General features: G+C 40.0%; 1 protein-coding gene across 12 annotated transcripts; it reads left to right on the forward strand.

Moving 5' to 3' along the window:
* Positions 1 to 2: 2 nt before the first annotated feature.
* On the forward strand, positions 3 to 25962 carry MFF (mitochondrial fission factor). Of its 12 annotated transcripts, XM_024563845.4 has the most exons (12): positions 10 to 180; positions 3249 to 3360; positions 4112 to 4288; positions 5183 to 5403; positions 6528 to 6697; positions 9677 to 9765; positions 11378 to 11452; positions 15630 to 15788; positions 18995 to 19027; positions 20568 to 20627; positions 23459 to 23543; positions 25126 to 25962. In XM_024563845.4, exons 3-12 carry the CDS (start codon positions 4251 to 4253, stop codon positions 25255 to 25257), a joined length of 1062 nt encoding a protein of 353 aa, XP_024419613.1. In that variant the 5' UTR covers positions 10 to 180; positions 3249 to 3360; positions 4112 to 4250; the 3' UTR covers positions 25258 to 25962. The 12 variants fall into 12 exon arrangements, with proteins under 12 accessions (XP_053775108.1, XP_071076831.1, XP_053775113.1 ...); XM_053919133.1 differs by lacking the exon at positions 18995 to 19027 and having other exon boundaries at positions 3 to 180; XM_053919138.2 differs by lacking the exon at positions 23459 to 23543 and having other exon boundaries at positions 8 to 180; positions 25126 to 25322.
* Positions 25963 to 27703: the final 1741 nt, after the last annotated feature.

Here is a 27703-nt window from a genome sequence, read left to right on the forward strand (position 1 = left end):
CGAAAGGGGCCAGCCCCGGCCGTTCTCGCGTCTCTGCCGGCCCTCTGCGGGCCGCTCCGGCCGGTGTTTTGCCCGGGCGCCTCCGTGCGCTCGACCAACGGCCTCTGACAGCGCCCACCAGAGCGCCCCGGGTGCCGGCGGGCGGCGGCCCCAGCCGGTGGCCCTCCAGCGGGCCGAGGGGTGAGTACTGACGTCTTCCCGACCCGGGGCCCCGCAGTCGGGAGCCGAGGCCTTGCTGAGGGCCCCCGGCGCGTCCCTGCTGTCACCCTTGCCTGAGTCCCGAATCCCCCGGCTTCTCTCCTTCAACCCAGGCTTTCCTCCTTCTCGAGACCTTGCCTCTCCCACCCTGCACCCCCATGCCCTGGGGAAAACTGTCCTGCAGTCGTTAAGGGACTAACCTCTTCTCCCTTTCCAGTTCGGTGTCTCTTACTATCGATCAGTGACCTTTTTCGTCTGGAAAATAGTTTGGGGGTTGGGAAACACTAGGGATGTGCCGAGCTTGGCCGCGGCGCTTTGCTGGTCGTCTTCCCTCTCTCCGGGACAAGGACCTGGCATCTATATGACCTTGAGCTGGGTACCTGTCGTCTTGAAAAGTAGTTTTTTGTTTATTTGTATTTTGTTTTTTAATTTGTGAAAAATACGTGTTGGAAAAGAAATGCTTCGTTAGAAGCTGGCGCGAGGCTCGGGTCGGCCCAGCCTGGGAGCATCCTCGCTCGCAGGTGCAGACGCCCGAGATGCTCCCTGGATTGATTTCCTCCCAGGGGCGGGACGGAGGGGGGAGGGCTGGGCTCCGGTTCCGCGGAGCCCCTGACCTTGGTCGGCCGGAGTCCTCCTGCCGGGGTGGAAGGAACCCCGGCTGCGTCCTTCCGCGGTAGAGCCGGGCGCCGTCTCTCCGGGAAGAGGGGAACCCTTTCAAAAGTGGAGGCGTCTTTTAATTGCAGAACATAAGAAAAACCTGGGGCCCTTGTTCTTTGTTCCGCCCAGTAGAATCTGTTGGACACAGGCCTCTCAAGCGCGGAAAGACTTGAGCTGCAGGGTCTTAAATGTTTTGTCTCCCTAGATGAAAAAACACTTGCTCGTGTGTCAATTTCGTTAGCTAATGAGATCCCCAAGGAAAATCCCTTAGGAGAATGGGTTTGGAAAGAATTAGGACCATTTAGCTGTACTTAGTAGTCTTTTCCCATGTAATTAACTTGGCGGGGGGGGGGGGGCGGGGGTTGGTGGAGGGGGAGGGGACACGGATCTGCTATCTTTTTGGTTTCAAAGGCTTGTGAACTGGTTTTGCTGTTCTTTTTCCAAAAGGAAGTTGTGTCTAGTCCTTCCTGTCTGATAGGGCTGCCTCATTTTAGGGTTACGAAGTTGGACTGTTACTCTCCTGCCTTCTGGTGTTCACACTTGTTTTCTGTGGATTCATAACCGTAATTTAAAATTCGATAGTTTATATTTTCCAAGTTTTCGGTGACTTTTCTTAAATTAAAATTAATTTTGGATCGCTACACCCTGCCTGTCTGATAGGTGCATTCTGTAAGTATAGTTGCTCGAAGAGAACTCTTTCAACAGTGTGACCTCGATAAAAACCTTGAACTAGGTTCAAACAATAGGTGATTTTAAAAAACAGACCTTTTTTGTTGTTGTTGTTGTAACTAGAGAATTATATAACTCTTTGCAGCACAATCGATTTGACCCAAGTTTTTCTCTGTCACTCCCAGGTGTTCTGATGTAGAAAACCAGTCAAGCTTGAATCATTGTGTCCCCATATTGGGACACCTTCCATGAGTGGGATGTGACTGGCTTGACTCTGGGTGGTATATGGATGAGGGTTTTTGAAATAGTTTTTGTTCTATGTATTTAAACCATGGTTTAACGTAATGATGTAAAATTTCCTTTTAAAGGACATTTATTTAAGATTTTTAAGTCAAAAGAACGATTAAGTGTGATTAAGAGCAAATGCACTGTGTGAATATGGGTAAAACCGTAAAGTTGGTGAATTACAGATACTGGGGACGACTGTGATTCTGAGAGGAATTTTGCGTCCCTTGTTTTGTAATAAAATCTGTACTGGCCACGCAGTAGATTCTAAGTGACAGAACTTATGGAATTAATGTCTTAACTCCAAATGAGAAGTTATTTATTGCCAAAAGGTATTACCAAAAATGCTGTATGTCTAATGAAGGAGAGGAAACTTAGATTTCAATTTTTACTTAAGCAGAAACTTTGTAACTAGGACAGTTCAGTATTAAATCTTTGTAGAAAAGGTCCATTTACTTTTTAAATTTAAGTAGCTAAGATTGGCTTCAGGAGTAATTGGGCTTTTTCCAGAAGCTGCCTTTCCAGGCCCACCTTTATTACCTAAGTCTCTAATACTTTAAAGACACACTCGGACTGGGACTGTCAGAGGGTGCGGCGTTACTGCAGAATGGAACCCTGAGACCGGTGGGACGTCCTGCCGGAAAGTCAGTAAGACTGAAATGCAGTAAATGGAGTGCGGAGAGTAGTACATTCAGGGAGATAATGCCCTAGCAATTTGCATCTCTTGTTTATTCTTATAAAACTTTAGTCTGTAGTGTCCCAAGACTATAATCCTTTTGAGATACATCTTTTCAGTGTTATTTCTCAGTGTAAGCTTTTACTGTACTTCAGATCCACACAAGTGTAGGAAGAGTATCTTATCTAGAATAATGAGCAAAAATTGATAATAGCGATTGTCCATGGGGACCTTTGTGGTATAGGATAGGATCCCATGGGATGCTCTGTTTTCTTGGTGTGTTTGTACTTTGTACCATAAGTACATATTACTGGTTTAAATTAAATACTGAATGAAAGTTATGAGTAAAAGTAAATAAATATGAAATTAAATACTAAATAAAAATTTAGCCAATACATTTGTTCCTTCTTAATACATATGTATCTATGTATGTATAGGTACACTTATATATGTATATATGCATTAAGATTCTTTTAAACTTATGTATTTTTCATCAATATTTTGCTAAATTCAAATCAGAAATGATGACAGTCTTTTTATTTAATCTCACATCAACTAATGAATGATTGTAGGCCCCTATCTGGGAGGTTAAAACTGGTGGTAAGCTTTTTAATTTGTTTCTTTATTTTATGTGTGGGTTTTTTTATGTGTTTTGTAAGGTTGTGCATCTTTGATAACTTGTATCATTTGGAGGATTTCCAGAAATGGATTACTAATACAGTATCGTCTAGCTTCTCAGTTAGCTCCTGTTTTTCTCCCCCAGGGGCAAGAGTGGCTCTAAATCCAGGACGTACACATTGAAGCAAGTTACAGTATTTACTATGAAGCACAGGAGCAGATAGTGCCAAATAGCAAGTAGTAATTGGTACACATTTGTGAGTAAAAATTTCTCTTTTAGCTCTGTGTTCTTAGTTGTTAAACCATCTGCATGCCAAATCCTTAAAAGTCACACATTTGGGTAAAGAATAAAAAAGCAGGTTAGCAGTCCCAGTTAGCCACTTGTCAGGACTTAACGTCCTGGGCAACCTGTAAGAACTGTCCTGTACACGTTAATGAGGCGGAGATGAAGTATGTAATGCATCTCTGACGTGGAGTTTAAGAAATACCCCGCTGTGGCTTACAGTTATACTGTCCTTCATTTTTTCTTGCTCTTGACTTAGATATAATATCTCGTACTGAAAACTTAGTATGATTTGGTTTTCAAAGTTATTTCCTTTTAAAGAAAACACTACTTGTACGTCACATTCTTAGGCTACTTCAAATACATTCCCTTCTGCTTCTTGCATTCTCGTCATGATTTCTTCAGTTGTACTTAGTCAAAAAATGAAGAGGCTTTTTCCTCTTCGGGAGATAATGAGCAGTTTTATGCAAAGTGCTTTTTCTAATCTGACTTCTCTTTTCTATATACATTGGATTAGTTTTTCTCTATCCTGTTGGCAAACCATCTTTATGATTTTTGAGCTATAGAATAATTCTGTTTAGCAGGGATTTGAAAATTGACTTCTCAGGCCAAGTTCTGAGCCTGTTGAAATCCAGAAATAATTTTAAGTAGATACTTACTTTTATTCATAGTGTCTGATGAAATGAGTTGCTGAAATACTGATTTTTATTCTTTCTTTTTTGCAGCTGGAAAAGCAGTGTCCGTGTTGTTGTGTACACCTCCCAAAAAGTTCAGATCTGTAGGGAGTTGTTGTGTAACATAAAGTGAACTGCAGGGTAGCAGTGTTTTGGTAGCTATTATAGACGTGTATTTACTGTATTAAACATGAGTAAAAGAAAAACAAGTGACCCACCAATAGGAAGGTCAGTGACATTTTTTTTCAGTCAAGCTGGTACTATAGGCTTGAGAGATAGTGGCCTTAAAGCTGGTTGCCTTAGGCTAACCACGCTCTTTTACATTTTTATCAGCATTTTGTATTTTTTTCTGCAACTTTCTTTCTCCTGCATATCTCTGGAGCATGGATCCTTCTTTAATTTAGGTTGCTCAATGCATCCATACCATCTTACTCCTTAAAGGCATGTCGTGCTTTTAAAAACTATACATGTAAATATGATATTAAATACAAATTAAGAGTGTGAAACTTTCCCTCAAAATGAATGTATGCATTAAGGATCTGTTAATACATACGCTATATTTGCTATTCATTGCATCTCATCATCAGATATACATTCAGCAAGAGAAGTTTTAATTTGTATTTTGTGAATTCCAAGAGCTGGCATCTTTTTTTAGTAAATTAAGAATTAATTTTATTTGTCTTGTAAATCTGATTTTCATCATAAAAGTTTTTTGTGCATGACAGCTATTTCAAATATCATTTTCGTAATATTTTCCTCAAATAATTGATTAGGAGATTCTAATTAAGTTTTCTTTCAGGCATCTTTGCGTTATAAGCAGCATGCACAGCTATGCAGAGAGCGTGAATGCGTGTGTGCACATCTGTGTTGTGGCTGTATAATAATTTTTAAATTTGATCCCAAGCAACATTCTCAAGGTGCGGTTTCACCTGATAAGTAAGAAGGCATTATGTTGAGGAAAACACTCTCTTCACCTTTTGTTTTTACTTTGTGTGTATTAAGTACTTGTAATTGGGAAGTCTCTTTTTGTCTTTGCACAAGGTATTGTCATGTGACTTCACAGCGTGGAGAAGACTGACATTGTGATACTCAGCCACCTGTCTTTAATTCTTCTGCCCACAGAGTGAGTGGGGCAGCATTTCCTTCTCCCACTGCTGCTGAGATGGCAGAAATTAGTCGAATTCAGTATGAAATGGAATACACTGAAGGTATTAGTCAGCGAATGAGAGTCCCGGAAAAATTAAAGGTAGCGCCACCAAATGCTGACCTGGAGCAAGAATTCCAAGAAGGAGTTCCAAACGCCAGTGTGATTATGCAGGTTCCCGAGAGGATCGTAGTAGCAGGTATTTTACGTTTGCTTATTAAGTTGCCTGACATGTCTTTTGTTTTATTTATGTTTTAGGAGAACTTTTGGATTTTTAAAACATTATTTAGAAATGGAGCTGGGAAATGCAACTTACATTGTTTTTTCAAAATTCTTATTCATTATAATAGTCTCAAATTTCAAACAGTATTTTTTAATCAACTAACAATTGAGAGTACTATTTTCCTAATTTATATACATAAACTGTGTGTAATTTTTAAGTGTCCAGCTTAATGAGTTTTGACAAACATATAACCTCTTGCACTGTCCAGATATGGAACATTTTCACTGCCCCAGAAACCCCCGTGTGCCCCGTCCCGTTCCATGTTCCCCCGGCGATCCGGGCAGCCATGGTCTGCTTTCTATAGCCAGGTGCTGCGCTTGTCTTTCCTAGAGTTTCACATAAGTGGAGTTACACTTTTTGCTCAGAGTAAGGTTTTTGAGATCTTTCCTGTTGTTGCTTATATCTTGTCCATTCCAGCTTATGGCTGAGTAAAATTCCAATCTGTAGATACACCACAACTTGTTTATCCATTCATCTGTTGGTGGACATTTAGGTTTTTTCCTTTTGGGGGCTATTAGGTACAAAGCTGCTTTGAATATTCATGTACAGAACTTTGGGGGTACGTTTGTTGTTTTTAATTATGCTATTACAGTTGTCCCAGTTTTTACCATTTGCCCCCCTCCACCCAGCAACCCCCACTCTGCTAGGCAGTCCCCACACCATTGTTCATGTCCATGGGTCATGCATGTAAGTTCTTTGTTCACTCCATTTCCTACACTGTACTTTACATCCCCATGGCTGTTGCGTGTGCAGAGCTTTGTGAGGACGTGCGTTTTTATATAGGAGTGAAATTGCTAGATCATACTGTAAGTTATGTTTAACTTTATAAAAAGCTGTCAAGCTATTTTTGTAATTGGTTCCACTCTGTTATATTCCCGTTGGTGATGTCTGAGCATTTCAGTTGCTCCGCACCCTTGGCAGCACATTGTATCGTCAGTTTTCCATTTTAGCCACCCTAGTGCGTATGTAGTGGCAGATACAGTTTACAGCACTAGCTTTTTAAAGTCTCCCTCTTTCCGTTTTATTTTTTTTACTCCCAGGTAATAATGAAGACATTCCATTTTCAAGACCAGGGGATCTTGACCTCATTCAGTCAACTTCTTTTAAACCTCTGGCACTAAAAACACCACCTCGTGTGCTTACGCTAAGTGAAAGACCGCTAGATTTTCTGGATTTAGAAAGACCTCCTCCAACCCCTCAAAATGACGAAGTAAGTGGAGTTTTTAACATCAACTGAATTTGAAATAATATTTTTAAAAAAGCAAAGTTAAAGAGGAGTGAAGAGGCTATAATTCATATCATTAGCAATATGTAATGAAAGCCTTCTGCATGGATCATTGATTACTTTAAATTCTGGTTTATAGATACTTCAAATAAGATATTCTGTGTTTTTTTATTTAAATATTATGTTTTAGGGAAAAGCAGACTTGGTGGGAATCGTGAACTAGGCAGTGCACCTTCAGCAATACTGGAGAAGTTGGAACGTTTAGCATAGGAGAAGATTAATTCATCACTTTGTTACAAGCAGGCTGGCACACAGGGCAAAGACACTAACTCTTTTCCCTTGACACTAGCTCTTCTCCCTCCTTGCTGAAAGGTTTCCGAGTCAATTACTGTACCGTGTAACATCGGTAGCCCTGTTGACCTACATATGGCAGCGTGGACTAATCAGGTATTAGTAACAAAGTTCAGGTATTGCTTCTGCCATTGATTCAGGGCCCGTTTGGTAAAACTTCTTTCCTGTGACCATTTCTGTAGGTGCAGGTTTCTCATTACAGCCTCTGAAAGTCTGTGTGGTCAGAGGCTGGTGTGAGACAGGGTGAAGCATGTGTTTTTCCTGATAATGAAATACCTGTCTCTCATTTCTGACTGGATGTTCTCCTGGCAGGGTAAAGGGCCCATATGACGTAGGGAGTGAAGTTTCCTAGTACTAGAGATGGTCTTTTAAGTTGGAAGTTTCTGCTCGGTAGTGGAGAAAACAGACCCATAGGTGCTAGTTTGGGCATACTAGATACTTGCTTGGTGAAAAGCATTAAATGTGAGAGTTCACATGGTAGAAAAGACACCAAGATATTTGCAAAATTGTATTTGTTTAAGAAACATTTTTTAACGTTACTGTAAGATGCTGCACCGTGAGACGTAGTTCCTGCATAGTGGTGTGGGGGAGGGAAAGATAGCAGCACACACAGAAGACACAAAGTTCTGTAATAGCAAGGAGTGATGAAGGGTACGACGGGCGTTACACACAACAGCAGATGCCGTGGCAGGCCCCGGTGAGAGCCCCAGCTCCCCGCTCCCCGGAGTTCCTGCTGCGAACCGCAGCTGTCACTTGTATTGTCGTGGGGTGAGGGTTCTGCCAGGAGCGAAACCCTCCCTTTGATGCTCTTCTCATTTTGCTTTTCTTTTGATCTTTCTGCTCCCACAATTTTAGGCACTTAGGCCTACTTGGTATGAAGAACTACTTGGAAATAAGCCACACTTTTTTCTGAGTGATTACTTAAAGCCTGAGTGAGGGAAAAAAGTACACTACCAGTATTACCCTCTGTAGACCTCGAGTTTTAAGTCTGTGTGGGGTATACTCCTGCTAGGTTACTTTGGTATTTAGTCAAATGTGATAGGTGCCCAGAGTATATAATACTGAGGTGGAAAACTTAGGCTGAGAATTAGATCTAATTTTGGAGGTCTACTTTACTACTTATTAGCTGCATAACTTTAGGCAAGTTATTTGATAATTACAAGACTCAGCTCTAAAATAAAGATAAAAATAACGCCAAGTATATGAGATTATTGTGAGAATTAAATGTTATAATGCATGTAATGTGTTTAGTATGTGTTCTAATTTACATTAAAAGCACAATGTGTATAAATATTATTGTTCTGGAGGTTAAAACCTGTAGCAGGAGCCACATCCTGAGATGCAGGAGAGGAGTTTCTGATTTTAGTCCCAGCTGCCTACTGAAAGGAAAGCAATGATGGTGGTCTGTGCCTCCAGTGTATGGAAGGGTCAGCAGCCCTCGAGAGGCAACTAGCCGAGGAGCGAAGGACCAGAGTTCCAGTAGGTTTTGGAAAATGGATTGACATGGAAGGGCAAATAAGGCCCTGTGGGCTGGTGACACTGATGGTTCGTTCAGACGCTATTCAGTATCTATCAAGTGAGATCCCTGAGTCACTTACTCTGTGGGTTGCAGCCTAGGCCAAGGCCAAGGCCAAGGCGTCTCTTCTGCACGCAGCACCATTGACATTTTGGTCTGGATAATTCCTTGTTGTGGGGAGGGCTGTCCTTTCGTACTGTAGAATGTTTGGAGTGTTCGACAGCATTCTTAATCTGTGTTTACTAGATGCCACTAGTGTCCTCCAAGTCATGAAAATCAAAAAGGTCTCTAATAGCCAAAAGGTGGAAACACCCAAGTGTTCCCCCAGCTGACAAATAAGCAAAATGTAGTGTATCGCTGTAGTGGAATATTACCCAGCCATAATAAGGAATGAAGTATTTACACCTGCTACAACATGGATGAACCTCGAAACCATTATGCTGAGTCAAAGAAGCCAAACAGAAAAGGCCGTGTATTGTATGGCCCCACTTACATGCAACGTCCAGAACAGGCAATCCCACAGATAGAAAGCAGATTAGTGGTTGTTAGGGTTGGCGGAGAGGGAAGTTGGAGTGACTGCTTAACCTTAGTGATCACGAGGGCCCTCAAACACTTTCCTCAAACAGTGGCGGCTGCACTGTTTATTTTGCTCTTGGACTTGGAGGGTAAGGAATTGGCATCAGGCACAGCAGGGAAAACTTTCTGTTCTGCAATATATGGGCCTAAGGTCGCTTGAGGCTGCAATAAGCTGAAGGTTTACATCTGGGACCTCAGCTAGGGTTGTTGGCTGGTACACCTCCACGTGGTCTTCTCATGTGGCTGCTGCGGCTTCGCACACCGTGGTGCCATCGTCCCAAACATAAACATTCTGAAGGAGAAAAGGCAGAAGCGTCCTGCTTCCTACAATATATGTGCCTTTAAAAACCATTGGAAATTGCTCTTAAATATATTAAGTCTTATCTGCAGTACACATGCCTAACAGCAATTCTTGGTTCTGTTCCGTGTAAATTTTGTGAGTAGCCTTGGATTAAGGTTCTTTTGATGCTAAGCCACTCCTAGGCTAGTAAGAATATTTTCCCTTTCTTTGTGCCTAACAGGTCCGTGCAGTTGGCAGGCTAAAAAGAGAGCGCTCCATGAGTGAAAACGCTGTTCGCCAGAACGGACAGCTGGTCAGGACGGACTCCATGTGAGTACAACCCCGAGCATTGTGTCTCCTTCCTCCGAGCATTGGGGCACGTGTGTCCCACCTCTTCACCCTCAAATACTTAAGGAAGAAGAGTGAAAGGAGGGAAAAGTGTGTATGTGTTTTATGCCTAAGAAACTGAGAAAATAATTTATTTCTAATAGTGTTTGAAATCATTTTACATTAACATCAATTTTACATAATTGCAGTATTTTTTATAGCCTTAAAATCTGACCAATTGTGAAAATTTTTCAGTAGCATTATCTTTAATGTATATGATAGTCTTCTCAAAGTGTGATTTGCGTATTTTGGGAACCCTCTGTGAAGTAGACCTAGGAAAAATTGAGAAGCGTAAGTGTGCAGTTCTGTGCATCCTTCAAAACTGTTTATCTGGCATGTAGGTTAAAAAACAACTAAATGGTAAACATTTTAAGAAAACATCTTTATTTTCGAGTTAGCCAGCCCATGCAATCATTTTTCTAGAATATTTAAGGATATTATACATATGGTGAAAAAGCTACATAGTTTATAGCTAAAGTAGCTTCTTGATATTTAGTGCCTCTCAGAATGATTAAACATAACTGAAGAGTTTTTATTATTTGCTATTTGTAATATTTTTTAAGGCAACAAAGATTTTAATGCACTTTTCTGTTACATAACCATGTGGCTTATTTAGATCTTCAGTTACTTTGAAATTTCATACTAGTGAAATAAAAGCATGAGTATAGCATCTCTTTTGTTGTCTTTTTCCTCACGAAGTATATATGATTAGTAGCTGAGTTCAGTGAAAAGAAACAGCTCTGTTATGTATAAAAACCAGCCTACTGTATTAGAGTGATTAGTTCATAGATATTTTGCAGTTACCAATAACATGAGTTCCTCACAACAGAAAGGATTAACAGTTAACTAATAGTTCTTTTATTCTTTAAATTGCCTTAATGGCATTCTAGATGTTTAATAAACTGAAGAGTTCATATTGTAATTTTCAGTACTAAAAGTAACATGAATATTTAACTATGTATTTCACATTGAAATGCTTATACTATGTAACCATACTTTTTACTATGGTGGCTATACGTGTATGTCATGGTAAGTAAGTTATTTAACTGTATTCTTGTTAGTAGTATAACTTTGCCTTTTTGTCTCCTACCATTATTGATTTTACAATTTAAAATTGAATTCATCTTTATGAATGTACCGTTGGTTAACCTTAGGAATTTTGTATAATGAGCATATTGTGTAGTCAGCATTGGTAACACGGCCAGGGAGAAGCTATTAATACAGCTATGTTTTACCTTTCATAAAGTAATTATCCAACTCCTGCTGTCTTTCCTGCTTCAGTCTTCTCTTTGTAACGTGAGGTAATGCTGTGTCATTGTGAGTGAACCTCTGCCTGCCTTTACTTTTATTCCTTGGCTTGAATAGAAGTACTTACGGGTATAGGAGCAAGCGCACTGGCCTCTGTTTTCTTTTCTGCATTACTTTCAAGAGACAGTAGAATTGATTATGGTCAGCTGTAGATGCAAAAATGAATTCTCACCAGTAGAATCGTATCTAGCTTTTCCTTTGTGTTATAAAAGCTGAATATGTAAAAGAAGCATAATTATTATTTAAGGTGGCTCAGATCAGATTCTGCCCCAAGAAATAAAATTTCAAGGTTCCAGGCACCGATTTCTGCACCGGAGTACACGTAAGATTTTATCTGCTCTGCTTTTCACGAGTAGGAGTTGTTTTCATTCTGCAGGCTTATGTTATACTAACGTTTCACCCAGTAATTGGCATATAATACCCTAATTCTCTTACTGTTTGGCTTTTAGTACCTCTGGTTCAGGATTTCTCAAACTGTCATCATACACTTTATTTAGAGGGGGGAAAATGGGACCAACTAAGAAAGTTATGTATGACTTTGAGTATAATGGTGAAAGGAAAATGGAATAATTTACATAGAAGCACCTAAAATCTAGGTAATTTTATTAATCAGTATCACCCCAATAAATTTTTTAAAATTTACAGGTAAATACCAATACCCTTTTTCATTTTCTTTATTTGCTTTGGTTGAAATATTCTTTACAGATTCAACTTTAATCAAATATTAAATAGTGATCCCAATATTTTTTAAAGATTTAGCGCACTATCTTGCTTTTTTGTGACTCAGAAGGAGAATGGAGTGTATGTGTGGTTTGTCATTGAAGTGTTTTTTTTAATATCATAGATTAAAAGTATGTTTGGAAGAATGTTTTGAGACTATGAAACCCATGGGGAAGGGGAACTCAGCGTTCAACATAAGAATTCAAAAGCTAATGTAGTTCTCAAGCAACAAAAGCCACTCTGACGACCAATGATTTTTCTCTTGTTCTCATTCTCTTATTATGCTTCTAGGAACTGTAAATTGCCTTAGATAGTGGCAACAAATTAAAGTTCTCTTTATATGTCAAATTTTAAGAGAAATGTGTCTCAGTGAAAGTTCTTTCTCTCCTTTTTCACTGTTGTACCTTCACTCTTTTTTTTGGAAGAGGCTGGAGCCTCACTAACGAGGTAATCCTCACAGTTTGAGAAACATTATTCCTATGAAAACCCTGCGGAAGGAGGTACTTGTGTTTCGACTTTCCTTTTAATAATGACACAGTGATGCCAAGCAAATTTGCGTTTTGACGTTGGCTAGTGTTAACTTACTTAACACTCATGTCATAAAGTGTTATGTAAGCATGAGATAGAGCTGCTACTAATGAAATAACACGGCAAACATTGGTGCTTTCTTCCAGTTTTTCTGATCTTTTTATCAACGAAAAAACATTGAGATTTTTGATGTTTTATAACATGACTAGGATCAATTTATCATCAAAGTGCATTTTCATTACATTACTAATATAACATTTGCTAAATAATCTCACTGCCTTTGCAATATGTTTACTTTTTTGTTTTTCACAGTAGCTCACTTGTCAAAAGGAAAATAAATCCCCAGCAGTCACTCTGCCTTGGCCGAGTAGACGGAGAGGAACCCGGCTCCAGCAGCACTCACTGCCTCCCGTCCCTGTGGGTGCCGGTGGTGGACATTCCAGTAGCCTCAGACTGAACGCTAGAATGGAGCCTGTTCTTTTTTGTTCTTAAATTTGTGTATTTGTAAAAAAGACTTGCAAGGCTGCTTTAAGTTTTTTAAATATTGCTAAAGTATTTATTGCTTCTAATTAGGGTAATTTTAGCCATCTTAAGATTTAATTCATCTAGAGATGAAAATATATGCTAATAATCAAGGGCATTTAATCTATACATATACTGCCCAAAGTGGTCATCATTTTAAACAATACTTCCTATTACATTTTTGCTGTTTATGAGGGATTGCCTCATAGATTAATAAAAGGTGTCTTTCTTACTAATTTTTGAAAATTTAATTTCTTTTGATAAACCATCAGAAAGCCAAATATTTTTTTATTATGTTAAGTCTTTGATAAAATATCTTTACTAGTATTGATAGACTTAATTTTACCTTTTTCTACATAATTTTTAAGTTACAGTTGAGGGTCATGTAAGCTTTTTAATTTCCGTTATTACCATTTTCAGTTTCACATGATCATTGAATCCTGGAGTTGGACGAGTCTTATAGGCTGTTGTAGGACTGCACCTTCCATGCGTTCTGTCTACGGACTCTTTGCAGTCAGCCAATCTTAGAATAGTTTATGCTCAACTACTATATAAGTACACCTGATTTTCTGGGTATGGGCAGGAAGTACTTCCACTGTTGAGAACTTAAACAATTCCTTTTGATTTTTCTCACAAAATGATTTCTCTCAAAGAAATAACCCTTCTTTTAATTTTTAGTGGACAAAAATCTATCAAACTTTTTTCATGGACTTGGATTAAGTTTATCAACATTATTGCTATAAGATTTTTCTAAATCCTGATTATTATAGACTTTAATATAGTAGTATATAGCTATTTTATTCACTAATATAGAATAACATGCAAAAGTGTTCAATTTAAGGGCCAAAATACAAAGACAAAATCTTTCATTATATCAATACATATTGTGCTGCTCAGTCTTTTACAAGTTGCTCAGGTAAATGCAGCCAGGTGTGTTGGGAGCTCTGTCAGGGAGAGTGCGGGGTGTACTGTGTGTGTGACACGGGACTGGCCATTTTTGTTCCAGCCTCTGTGACACTTTTCTACCGTGAATTCAGTCTGGTTTCTCACAAAGAGCAAGAGCTTCAGGTTTCCCTGTGCTGCCTAAAGAGAGACCCAAGTGAAAGACTAGCACCTAGACTTTGTGTCAAGATAGACTGACTTTTTACTCTTCTTGGATGCCGGGTATGGGTTCTGCCAAGTGCAGTGAGTCGGTTGGTAAGTTGGCTTGTACACATGCCAGGACGTTTCTGGTCTCTGGACCGATGTTTAGGGGAACTAAACATGAGCCTGCATCTGAAAACTTGCATTTCTTTTGACACCATTAGGCCTTCTTCCTATGGTGAGATGAGCCCTGACATTAGTTTCTCAATATGCTGAGATTTGGCTTAGATCTTCTCTTCTAAGTCGTCTTCGGAAAACATGGTTTTCATGTTTATTCTACTTCGCGCTTTGGATCATTAAGATGTTCAAAGTTATTGACAAAATTGCGAGGAGATTTTGTTCTTAAATCTTCTAGGACTCTGGGAATAATACCAGATGACAGCTATCCTTTTTCCAAACTTACTCCACTTACTTTGTGGTTTCCAAGCAAATACACATTAAGTTAGAAAAAAAGATTATACAAGTCAAAATAAGATTTTCTCTTTTCAGTTTTTCACTGTCTTCTCCATTTTTCTTTCTTTCTTTCTTTCTTTCTTTTTGATGTAATACACAAGGATGAGGTTTAGTCTAAGGTTTATCCTTGACATTGAAAAAGTGTTGAGCCCCTATCTCAGGGTCCTAATCCTTTTATAACAAAACCTCTTACTGTAACAAACCAGATGCCAAGTCCGTGTGTCAGATAAATACCTCACATGGCTAATCATGCTCTTACATTAAACAAGTCTCTGAAAATACTGACGCCAGCATCACAAGTTTGGGTTAGAACTGTGAAACTGCTCCCTCCATGTGTTAGCTTTCAGGAAGTGCTGGCAGTGGAGCCCAGTAAATTGTGGCTCTTAGCTCATGCAGGAAAGAATGTAAAATTACTGTCGCTGAGAAGCCCAGAAATGGTTGTTTAATGTTCATCTGGATAATTTCAGAAGAATCCTTGCCTTTCACTGTATTCACAGGATTGGGAGTAGTTTTATATGTTAGTCATTTAGCCAGAGATCATATGCTTTAATATTATTAAAAAATTAAAGTACTTTTGTTACAGCTTTCTGAAACATGAATTCATCTTTAAATTTACTCATAAACTTCGCTTGCTTCATGGTCTTTGCGAGATACTTGAAATGGCATTTTCACAGGATCACTTTCAGTCCGCGTGTTTAAACTCTGAGGCCTGGATACCAGAATTTCGTCTCACTAAGTTGCAGGGCAGGGTTGTTTGTTAGCGGTTCGGTCTGCTGAATTGAATCACACACACCAAATAAAGAACGCTCCTGCTCCCGAGCGAGCGGATGAGCACGCTCGCTGCTCTAGTTCCCTCACTCTCCAGAGTTGTTCTTTCATAATCTGTGTTTCTACTTTGATGTTTAAGGCTACACAGGTACAGGTGCTGCATTGTAGTTGGTCTTTGAAAACAATCTGATATATTAACTTACGTGATTTAACCGTTTTCTTAGGGGAAAGTGAAGGGTGGGAGAAGGGGCAAGAAAATTTCGAAAATTCTTAAAATATAACTGGGAAAACTGCTCAGCTAAAGTTTTATAAAAATCTGACTTGAGTGTTTTTTTTTTCTTCATTTGCTGTGCTTGTGTGAACAGTGTGACACCATCGCCACAACAGGTTCGGGTCTGTCCTCCCCATATGTTACCTGAAGACGGAGCTAATCTTTCCTCTGCTCGAGGCATTTTGTCGCTTATCCAGTCTTCCACTCGTAGGGCTTACCAGCAGATCTTGGATGTGCTGGATGAAAACCGCAGGTGATTGGCCATCAGAGACTCTTGCCGGTTTTGCTGAATATTTTTGGGCATTTTCAGTGGACTGTGGTGTCTTCCTTTTGTGTCTGCACCTTCGTCTCTTTCTAAAACGCAATGGTTTAAAACAGTTTGCTTTGCTTTCTTTTAATTTGAAATTATTGTCCAAAATTCACATTTCACCAGATTCTATTAGTTTTTCCTCAGTTGGGGAGAATATCTAGTTAATAAGTATACACAGGAAGTGTAATGATTTTTCCAAAGGCTTTGTTGACCTGAGAACTTGATTCCATTTTGGCATATGCTAGGGATACTGTGGGGTTGAGTCTAGGATGCTGAACCGAAGCACACTCGTTTTCTATAGTAAGTCTTTTGGTATTAACGTGGTTGGATTAATGAAGCTGATTTGAGACTATGATGTCCGTGTAGCTGCCAGGACATTTTTTTTTTTAATTCCTCTAGCTAGGGATTTCCAGGCCTGGATTGAAAATGCCGGGTGCTATTGTCTTTTTGAAAATCGTGGTTTTCAGTATCGATAACATCTCACTTTTGAACATCAGGTAAAATCATTAGTAGTATACTTAGACTTGTTCATACAAATAAAATTTTTGCTGTTATTTTTGTCCTTGCTTCATTACTACATAGCATTTTTTAAAAGATGAAATTTGGGAAGCTTTTTGGCATAATATGAGAAAGGTATATTAAGTTTCATTTCAACTCTTAACATTTTATCTAGTAATTCTGTGAGTCAGCATTCGACTTTTCGTGGTCATTTTACTAGACGGGTGGTGGTTGCATTTTGAGGAACACCCGGTGAGTGCAGCTGGCTCTTCCAGTCACCCTTACCTCTTCCCTTGGGAACCGACATGCCTGCAGCTTGCTTTGGGCAGACTTTCCCGCGGAGTGCTCTGGGCCTCACACGAGCCCCGGGTGTTCCCGTTTCCTAAGGAAATCGTCCGTACTGCTCAGCAGGCTTTTCGGAGCCTTCCCAGGGCTCATCTCCTGGTACACGTTTGGGCCCAGGGACTGAAGCTGTACCAGAAAGAGCTGGAGAGAGAAAGCCCGTGGCAGGGGGGCACTTTACACACACAGACATCCTCTTCCCCAGGGGTTTCAGGTTCCTTTTATGCTCTTTGAAGCTTCAGGTACCACCTTAGAATATTTGGGGCGGTAAGAAGCAGCATGCTTTAGAAGAAAAAGCATGAATTCGGGGGTTGGTCGGATTCCGTCTCAACCAACCCCACTGAGTATCTAGCTGTGTGATGATGACCTTGGACAAACCGCTTAGCTTCTCTGGGCCTCGTTTTCCTCACCTATTAGAAGAAGAAGGGTAAAATACTACCTAGCTTTCTGGATTCTTATGAGGAATCTTCCCCTGACCACCACCACCATCACTTTTATTTAAGATGTAGGGGCAGTGACCTCCAGTTCTTTATTGTGTGGTGGGAGATCTTCAAAGATGCTGAACAGAAAGTACCTGGCACTTAAGAACTAACATTTCCAAAGGCCTGTTTTCTCCTCTGTCCTTGAAACAAATTCATTCTTCACCAGATACCCTCTTTAACTTTTTAGTTATAATAGGTCCTTGGAAGAGACCAGATTATCAGGTCAGATTATAGCACATCAAGTGCTGTTCCAGTGAAAATACCTGAATGAGAAAGATATTTATAAATCTTACATCAATTAAATAATAATTGGATGACAAAGCCCCAGTATGTTAAAATTATGAAAAACTATTTTGAGCCCTAAATGAAATTTTATTTTTTAATTGTAATTAATTGATAACTTTAAAATCCCTTTTCTGGGAAGGAATTATATTTTCTTAAATGAGATTTTTTAAATTCATAAAGTAGTCATATTAGCAATTCTTTGCTTCTTGTTACACACCATTGTTGTTACTTAGAGCCTGGAAGTTTAGATTCTTATTAGTCTTACTGAATGCTTTCATTATTGAAAGGGTTTTAGTTTTTAATCATTGTATTTCAATCTCTTACAAACTAAATGCTGAACAAGATTTAATCAGAATTGTAAGTGCAAAATCGGGGTTTATATTTACAAGAACTGTCTAGCATGATTTTTCAGATACAAGAACTAGGAATGTGAAATTTGGATAATGGTCTACTTGCATGATTATAATACTGCTTATAAAGTTTTAAGTGCTTTTATGTTTCTTGTTCTGTATATCTTTTTCTTTTCTGTTTGATTATTTCTGGCTGTTACACCAATGTATTATCTTTGGTCTTATGCCATCTAATCAGGTATAGTTAAATTAAGCTGGGACTATTTGACAGGGAGGGAAGGAAGGAAAAAAGACGACTTCTTTATCATAAAGTAATGCAGACTCACAGTTGCCTGATGGAAGAACTGTTTGTAGTTTACACTTTAAGGGGCATTGTTGAAAGGTTTGTTTACGTATTTTCCTCTTCTTGTGAGAGCTCATGATCTAAAACTAAACTCAACCTGAAGAGGGAGTTAAATCTTACACATTAGAAAAATTTATTTATCAGAACACCTGGAACAAACACCAGGTGTGTTCTTTGGGTTTTAAACGCTAGTATGTTTTAGCCCCTGGCTGCATAGGGAATGCTCGAGTCCTGTGACATCTGTGCGAGCACCACATCTCATTCACCAGCGCACAGTATTAACATTTCTTAAAAGGGACTTACTGTGCGAGAACACCATTTAAACATGGACACATTAGTCGTGCTTACGATTTGATTTTAAAGGGGCTTATTCTATACAGTTTTTCTTTAGCGAATTCTACAAGCTTTAAGTGTATATAGAATAAACCAATATGTAAATAATTTTATTTTTTTTGCAAGTATCTGCATAAATGTAGAAAGCCTAGAATACAGAGTTGTAGTTGAAACAGTGTTTGTTATTTATAATTTGTCTTTTTTTAAATGTGTGTAATTCCTGGTTCCCCAATTAAATTGCTTATTTACTGTAGCAATTTCCATTTTTTTAAACAAAGAAACATTATATTAAGTCAGATTATTTACTGAAGAGTGTCAATATACAAGTTAATACTGGAACTTGTAAAGCCTTGGATTTCATTCCTTTTTGCCACTAATTACAAAACATATTGTTCAACATATTTATCAAACTTAAAAAAAGACTTTTTAATGTATTAAATTATACTTAGGGTGGAAAGTGGTACTATGCCAACTGCCTGTCTAATTTACTTTTATATTATGTGTGTCGATTGCCAGTGTAAGAAGACAAAACGAAATGCGTTGTGAAAGGTAACTGTATTATCTTCTGGCTCTGTACTGTGGAAGGGCATCTCTGTGGTGGGACACACTACGTAGAGCAGGCCCATCTGAGCATGTCAGTGTGCATTTCTTTAAAAAGCTTCAGGTAGCACACAGTGTTGGCTCTACTTAAACATTCTCACATTCCTGTACTGTATGGTGGTAGTTAAGTAACAGTTTTCCTGATGCCACAGAGTAAACATATCAGTAGGACGTTTAAAAACTGTCTCAAGTGTATGTGATTTCTCACTGTTCTTTAGCGAACGCAATACAATTCTAACAGATCCCCCCCAAAAGCCTTTGAATCTCTTATCCTCTAGGCTCCAAAAATTTATTTAAGCACCAGTAGTGCCTTTAGGAAATATTCAAGCTGAATGCTAAAATTTTCTTTAATAAATCAAATTGACATAATAGTGATTTGTGTTATAGCCAAAATTCTACAGCTGTGTCAGCTTACAAAAAAATAAAGTACAAACTAGTGCATTTGGTACTAAATGATTACTATAATTTAGAATTGCCTTGAAATTTAAATTCATGCCAAACCTGACCAGTACTTAGAGAATGAGACATTCAAAATACAGTGTAATGATTCCTAAAACCCTTATATGCATCCTGTACTCCAGCCTTCTTTCTCTGTTCAGTAAGTATTGCTGATTACTTTTTGGGGAATTGACCAGTGACCTTGTGGAGCTTTTGTTTTTTGATTTTAAAAAAGATGTATTGGAAAGGTCACTGCTTACCTAAGTAAGTAAGGAGCTAATTGTTTTCTAGAAGCACAGTCTGTACTGAAACTAAATGAAAATCCCCACAAAGTTTTCCATGCACTTCCCCTCCATGTCCTTCAGCCCTGTATGCCGCTCCTGGTTGTCTCCCAAGCTCAGACTCAGCATCGGTGCCTCTGTACTGTGCTGTCCTATGTCCGCCAAAGCATGTCCCCCGGTCTCCTCAGCTCCAGAGCCGAGGCTTGCAGTTTTGCTCTGGAAGAGCTCAGGGTTTGAATGAGACACAGCCACACTAAGCTAGTAGGCACTGATCAAAATTAATGAAGGGGGAGGGAAGCAATTGTGGGCAATAGGAGTTAGGTACAATTTTCATTTTCGAGATGGGATGTTGATATCAAATGAGCAACCACGATCATGCAGGCGCTACTAACCGGCTCCTGACACGCTTCTAAAGTCGGTGGGACATTTTTTCCAGCTAGAAGAGGGAAATTACACTTTTTATGTGGAGTTGTCCTCTATCTTGAATTTCATAAATTAAAATGAAAGCACACAAATATTATTTATGTTGGTGCTATTTTGTTACATAGCTTGAGATTTACTTTCTTTTTAACCCATTGAAAATATTAAATTTATGAAACTCTTAAAATGGAGGACACGTGAGACAAAGATATTCAAAGTATTTGAAACATATTGTATTAAAACATACAATATAACCGTATTTGACATTGATTTGTCTTCTTTTTGCTTTTATTTCATCACTTCTCTGTTTCCTGATTCTGTCTTGTGCCTTCTGCAAAAACCTGCCCTAGACCTGTGTTGCGTGGTGGGTCTGCCGCCGCCACTTCCAATCCGCATCATGACAACGTCAGGTAACTTTCGAGACTTTGTAACTCCCAGGGTGGATAGTTGACTCAGTTTGTATTTTGCAGGCTACATTGCATGTAGTAGCCACGCCTTTGTATTACAGCTTGAACCTGACAGCTTTTCTCTGTGAGCACATCCTGCTTTTCTCTGAGGACAGTGAGTAGTCATTCATGACAGTTGGCCCCCAGCGTATGAGGAAAGCACGTAACAATTATGATTATGTATCCTAGATATTTAAATATAGTTTCAGTGGCAAGGCATCATCTTAAATCGGGGGGAATGAGCATTGACCCTTTGGGGAAATTTAACATTCATAAAGGGAGTTGAGTTTTAAGAATTTCTGTCATCCACAATCAAAAATTTCCAATTTTATTTTTGCTACTTTCACACATGCTGAGTCTGAGGAATTACTTCCTCTGTCAGCACAAGGGAGGACAGAATGGCACATACAAACACTTAAGATTCTCACACGCCAAAACCTTCACCTCCCATCATCTGGGGGGAAAAACTTGTTCAGAGTACACAAATGCCGTTACTGTAATTTTCCTAGAGTTAATTGTGCTTGAGCACAAACCATTACCTATGGCAGCGGGTTTGAAACCGGCAGCACTATTTCTATGATGAGAGGGGCTGCACGTTCATTTTTAGGCAGTGGGAGAGGGAAACACCAGTTTCCCACTGCAATCAGTTGGCGGAGAGGAGCCCAAGCGGGCCCTTGGTGCCGTGGCGGGCCCCTGCCACTCCGCTGACTTGTCTCTGGGCCAGCCTTAACTCCGCCCACTGTCACTTTCCCTGGTGTATTGATCCTTGAGGTTGTGATCCTTTTATCTGTTTTCAACCAGTGATTTCACTTAGCATTTCTCACAGAGTTTTTGGTTCTGGTAAATACAGATTTTAGTTTAAAACACATGGTAATGTTTTCTATCTGTCTGAAGTTGAATTATATAGAGTGTTTTTGCCATATCCTTAGATTTGTTTGCAAATAAAGGTTTCCTTTACAGATATCGGAACCCTTAGTTAATTCAGGATTTACGTTGTGAGTGATCCCCTTCAGCTGTACTTCATTCTCTGTGTTCAGTGCAGGTCCTTTGACCTTTGAAGCAATTGCTTCTATTGCTTAATTTGTTTTCAGTTATTCATCTCTTGTGTGACCTCACAGAAATAGAAGAGTTTTGTTTTGAAGGTAAGATGTAGAGAAGAGGCGTCTTCAGCCCTTATTTAATTTATCAGCTTAATGCTGTCACGATGTTCAAAGGAATAATTAATGCAGATGTTCGTGAGCCCATAGCTCTAGCACCTACTGACTTCATCGCTTATTTCTCGGATTGATGCGGCCACTCTCAGTACTACAGGATGGTTTTCCTGGTCCCATGCAGAAAGGGGCCGTTAATGAGAAAGCAATTCGTGTAGCTGTCAAAGGCTCATCTGGAGATCCTCCCAGGTTATCTACTGTCGGCCCATACCACGTTGTCGAAGTTTCAACCTGTCTCGTTATAACCAGCGTTCAGAGTGAGGATGCTGCCGGATCAGAGTGTTTTTGGACTATTTTCTATTGTATTTGAACACAAAGGATTTTTGAATAGACTTGTCCTTGACATGCCTGGTTGAAAAACGTAGCTCTCTTCATACCCTTTGTGTAGTGATGTGCTGCTTTTCATAACGGGGACTTGCTTGAACTGTTAGAGTGCATGGTCTGTGTGCGGACCGAATTTGTGTACTGCATAGGAGTAACTTCTAAATTCAGTTTATTCCTATTCTGCCCATTCAGAACATTTCACTGAAATAACTACAGGATTAAAATAGGGTATAAACATGTGAGGTGAATTGTATGGTATGTTCATTATGTCTCATTAAAGCAATTAATTAAAAATATATTTACAAAGTGGAAATCCAGGCAAAGAGGAAGAGTAGTATCTGTGTATATTTGTTTCTCAGAAGTTTTATTGTCATTCATTTATAAAGTGAGTGTCCTTTTAGAAGTAACTGCATTTGAACAAGAAGTACTTTTTTTAAAGATTTTATTTGTTTCTAGAGAGGGGGGAAGGGAGAAAGCGAGGGAGAGAAACATCACTATGTGTTGCCTCTTGCGTGCCCCCTACTGGGGACCTGGCCCGCAAACCAGACATCTGCCCTAGACTGGGAATCCGACCAGTGACCTTTAGGTTCACAGGCCAGCGCTCAGTCCACTGAGCCGCACCAGCCAGAGCAAGAAGTCCTTTTTAATTTGCTTTCTCTGGACTTTGTCATAGTGGCTTTCCAGTATTATTGTCTTATACATAGCCGCTTAAGAGTTGACTATTGAGCCAATTCGGGAGCTGAATGTAGTGGCAAGGTGTATTCAGGTGATTTTACGGTAGAGAGTAATTGGAACTAAGAAGTAAAGAGTAGAACTGGCAAGAAAAGAGGCAATGAAAAGAGGAGAAATTAGGAAATGATCCATCTAATTTTCTTTAGCTCGAGTTAGTCTTCCCTGCCCGTGAGTGTCAGCAGGGACTCCTGTGCAACCACGTGTGGACATCAGTGTATGAGAGAGCTGTGTATCATTACACCCCAGAGTGGTGGCTCTCAAACCTTTTCAGCCAGGGATCCTTTGTAACGATGCCAGCCCCTCTGAGGTGAAAAGTGTCTCCTTGTGTATATCTTTAGTCAGGGTTTCTTCTTCTGGTCAAAGATTCAGGGCACCGAAAACATTGAAGATGGTTATTTTAGGTTGTTTTCCTCCCTTTATCAGTGACCACTCAGATTGTAAAATGCTCTAGGAATTCGTACTCCTGAATTCCAGTCTTTGCTCAGTTCTGTCCCAGTACTGAACTTTGTGTTTGTTTCTGTCTGCTAGGTATGGCATTTCAAATATAGATGCGGCAGTCGAGGGGACTGCAGACGACATGACCGTTGTAGATGCAGTTTCATTAAGGCGACAGGTATTTGATGTACCAAATGAGATGTGATGCTAAGGGATGTTCATGTAATGTTTACAGGGACAGTTCTGGCGTTCCATCGTTTTCTCTCCTGTAGAAGTCATGAATTAAAATATTTTATCTGTAGGACTATTTATTACACCATAATTGATTTTCCCATTTTGATTAAAGATGTGTTAAACTACCATTTACATGTTTTGATCAGCATAAAACAATATTACCAGAATAGATTGATGTAGTTCTGGCAAATAACAAAGAATCTCGACATTTTAGCAAACCAGGAAAGCCATATAATTGAGAACTCCATTTTGGAAACTTCTCAGTTTGCAAGAGGTCTCTATGTAGCAATGTCGCATTTTCTGTGGTAAGTCTTCCTCAGAACTGCAGTGCACATGTGTGTTTACATCATCCCAGCCTCAGGATCACACCAGACGTACACGTGGGGGAGGGCGTACTCCACGCTCCAGTTGTGTTTGCGCCAGACACACGTGGAGGGGAAGCGAATGAAAATAAGTAGTTCTAAGATTAAGAAGCTAAATATTTTAGCATAAGAATAAATCAGTTTCATTGTAAAGATTTAATATTATACAAGGGTAATAAGAAGCAATTCGTGCTTTTCAATTTGAGTCTCATTTATTGAACCATAATGGAAGCTATGTCCTAAATTCTTACATATTTCCATGTATTTATTTATACTTTGCCTATTGAAGGAAGCAGTTCCTTTGACCTTTATCACTGAATTCGCAGTTACGCCAACAACCTTGTTTTCTGAAAGTGTGATTTGAGTCTGTGTTTTCACAACACTCATCTAACCCTGCACTCAGAGGGCGAGCTAGTAGAGGACAGACAGCGATACAGTCATTGGAAACAAATAACTCACACACACGCTGTGAAACTCCAAAGGATAGAAAGCCAGTGGGGAAACCATGAGTTTCTAAGATAAGTAACAGAAATGGAATCTTAAGAAGATTCTACAGAATTTGTATTTGTGACTTAGCAGCGAGGGAAGCTGCTCTGTTGCCAGTTGGGGAACCCAACAGTCTGGAGTCCAGGTAGTGACGAGCAACTCGTGGGTCTCCAGCTTCAGGGTACAGACGTACTCCCCTGCCGGGTGGTGGGCCACAGGGGCCACTAAAACAGGTTCATTCGGGGGTCCTCGGTAAATCAGAGCGGTGGACGGAGAAGGACGTTAAAGCAGGGCAAAGAGGGCCACTGAGGCCGAGTGGCAGGAACCCACAGAAGGGCAGGGGCCCCTCATCCTGGCCACCACAGTGAGCCTGCCTCGATGTGTGCTTGGGCTTTTCTACCGGAATAGCAGCCCGCAGTGCTTAACCCACCTCGCTAATCACATAAGGAAGGCACGGGTGCCCTTTCTAGCTCAGAAGTTTGGAGGAGGGAAAGGGAGAACAGTGTCTAAGTGAATTTAAGCTGTCATGGGTAACTTTGCTATATATAGTTTTGTTTATTTTGCTCCAAATGAAGTTTTCCATGTTTGTAATATTTTGACTACTACTGCTGCTTTCTGAGAATCTGATTACTCTTTGTATTAAAGCTTCTATTTTGTCGTGTTCTGTTTTTCACTTAGATAATCAAACTAAATCGCCGTCTACAACTTCTGGAAGAGGAGAACAAAGAACGTGCTAAAAGAGAAATGGTCATGTATTCAATTACTGTAGCGTTCTGGCTGCTTAATAGCTGGCTCTGGTTTCGCCGCTAGAGGTAACCTCTCCTCTCAAAAAATATTGTCTCAACAGCTGGAAATATAAAGAATTTGCAAGCTTCCTTGTTTCTGTGTTTGCGTTGTATGCCATTTTACAGTCCATGTCCTGGAATGGTACTTCTTCCGGAAAGGAGGGGAGACTCACGTTAGCAGAAGTAAAGGGATTCCTGTCACTTAGCTGTATTCCCTTTCGCCGGTCCTGCAGCAACACCTGCTCAGAATTCTCCCTCTGCATGTTTTGTAAATAGGCTCTGATTTGTTTTTTAAAAGGAATTAATTTTGTGCCTCATCAGTCTGCACAAGTAATTCTCTTAGTGGAAGAGGGGTAGAGAATGGATTTAGAAAAGTATTTGTAAAAAGAAAAATATTTTGTCCTGTTTCTCAATCACTATTAAACAGTTATGTTAACATACACGCTGGCATCCACATTTCAGCATTAACACTTCTAAAGTCGTGGTCTGGAATCAGAATTAATAAAATCAAGCCACCTCATGTTCACAATCACCTTTATTAAAATAATTCCTAACATTTTCAGCAGTTTATCTAATATGTGTGTAAAATGTGCATTCTTGTTTTTATTTTAGTTTTTCAGGTGGTTTTCTATAAAGTACATTTTTACTAAGTTTATGTGTGAATGATTAAAAAAACTACAGAATAAGGTACAATTGTAGTGTATTTAATAAACATTCAACCAAAGCAGCATTTCTGTATTGAAAGACTTTATTTTATCATAGTGCGCTCTGAGCTCTGTGCCGTGTTATTTCCTTACGTGAACCGGAGCCTGTCTCAGGCGCACTGAATGCAGCTGATGACTTGGCAGGTAGCAAGATCCTGCTGTGCACCCTTTCAGGTCTCCGCCCCTGAGGGTTTAATTTACCGTAACTGTGTCGTAACTGTGTCGGTGTCACATTCCCTTACGCCCGTGTACAGAGACTGGTGTGCACAGCACTGAGCCGTTGTGCTGAGAGCCCACGCAGAGGCGCCAGCAGCCCCGCTCGCAAAGAATCAACAGGTTAATGGGGGAGGGTGGGCTTAAGGGTTATTAAAGAATTAGAGGATGATGAAAACAATTTTATTGAGGAAGCGCTACTTGAGATTTATGGTGAAAGGAAGATGGGGGAGGAGACAGCGTTTTCACGTGGTAGGTACGGTGAAAATATCAAAGTGTTTGATTCCAAACACTGCACTTGGGAGTGGAAGGGAGGAATAAAAATAGCTTTGTAAATGACGAAGTACAGGTGGGATGTGTGCGTGTGTACAGATGTGCATTCGTAAGTTTAGGTGCCAAAGACTGCACGTCCCCAAAAGGTACCTGACCACGGGCGGCCCCTAGGCTTTCGGGGATTTAACTCATCAGCAGTTTCCCCAAGGCTGAGACAGCAAGGAAATAATAGCCATTTCAGCCGGTTGTGCTGCTGTGGAGCCATCCTTTCTTGTGCCCTTCGAAACAGGAAGCTTAAGTCGGTCCGTTCACGACCCTCTAGAGAGCGAGGTCAGCGAGGGTGCTGAGGTGATTGTATTGTCCAATTACACATGGCGAGCTGTTGTGTTATTTTACTTGTGTTTTAATTGTATGGCTGTTCGCAATTTGGCATTCATTTAACAAGCATTGAGTCTTTACTACGAGCTAAGTGCCAAAGACGGGATGCATTAATTCATTCAAACAGAACGTTTCTGCTGGCCCCGCTTTGTCAGGTGCTGTACTGGGTACTGAGTGTACCGGGAGTGAATAAGGGAAACATCCCTGTACTCGTGGAGCTTATGGTCACAGGGAGCAGGAAATTTAAGACTCCAGCACAAACCAAACTGCCACCACCATTGTGGTGAGTGCTGTCAATGAGAGTGCTCGAGGAGGGTGGAGGGCCCCTGCTTTTCACTAGGTGGTTAGGGAAGGCCTTGCAGAAAAAGTGCCCTTCGTGCTGAAGTCTGAAGGATAAAGAGGACTTAGCAGAGCTTGGACTGGAGGGCGGGGGGGGGGGGGGGGGGGGGCGTCGAGGGGTCAAGGGCCTGGGCAGAGGAAAGGCCTTGCTACCCTGAAGCAGAAGGAGCTGGTGAATCAGTGGGTAAGAAGGACTAGTTGGCATGGGGAGGAGGTCTTTATACAGTAAACATATTCAGGAAAAAATGCCTATAAGTTCCTGATCTTACTAATTCTGAGGGGCAGCTATAATGTAAGTATTCTAAGTTATTTCTAGAGCCTTAAGCCCAATGAACATAAGTAATTGAAATAAAATGCGGGAATAATCACATTCAGAAAATTGTAGGTTTTTAGTATAGTCTGTGTTTTACATTTTAATATGGTAAATACACTGTTTTATTATCCTGTCTTTTAAAGATTGTCATACATAGAAACCAGCTTTTGAAAGACTGATATTTTTCTAGGTATTTAGTTTTTTAAATTATTGTGGAAATGCAAACATAGGAAAAGAGTATAATGACTCAC

Source organism: Desmodus rotundus, chromosome 2 (genome assembly GCF_022682495.2).
Source record: "Desmodus rotundus isolate HL8 chromosome 2, HLdesRot8A.1, whole genome shotgun sequence".
NCBI lineage: Eukaryota > Metazoa > Chordata > Mammalia > Chiroptera > Phyllostomidae > Desmodus > Desmodus rotundus.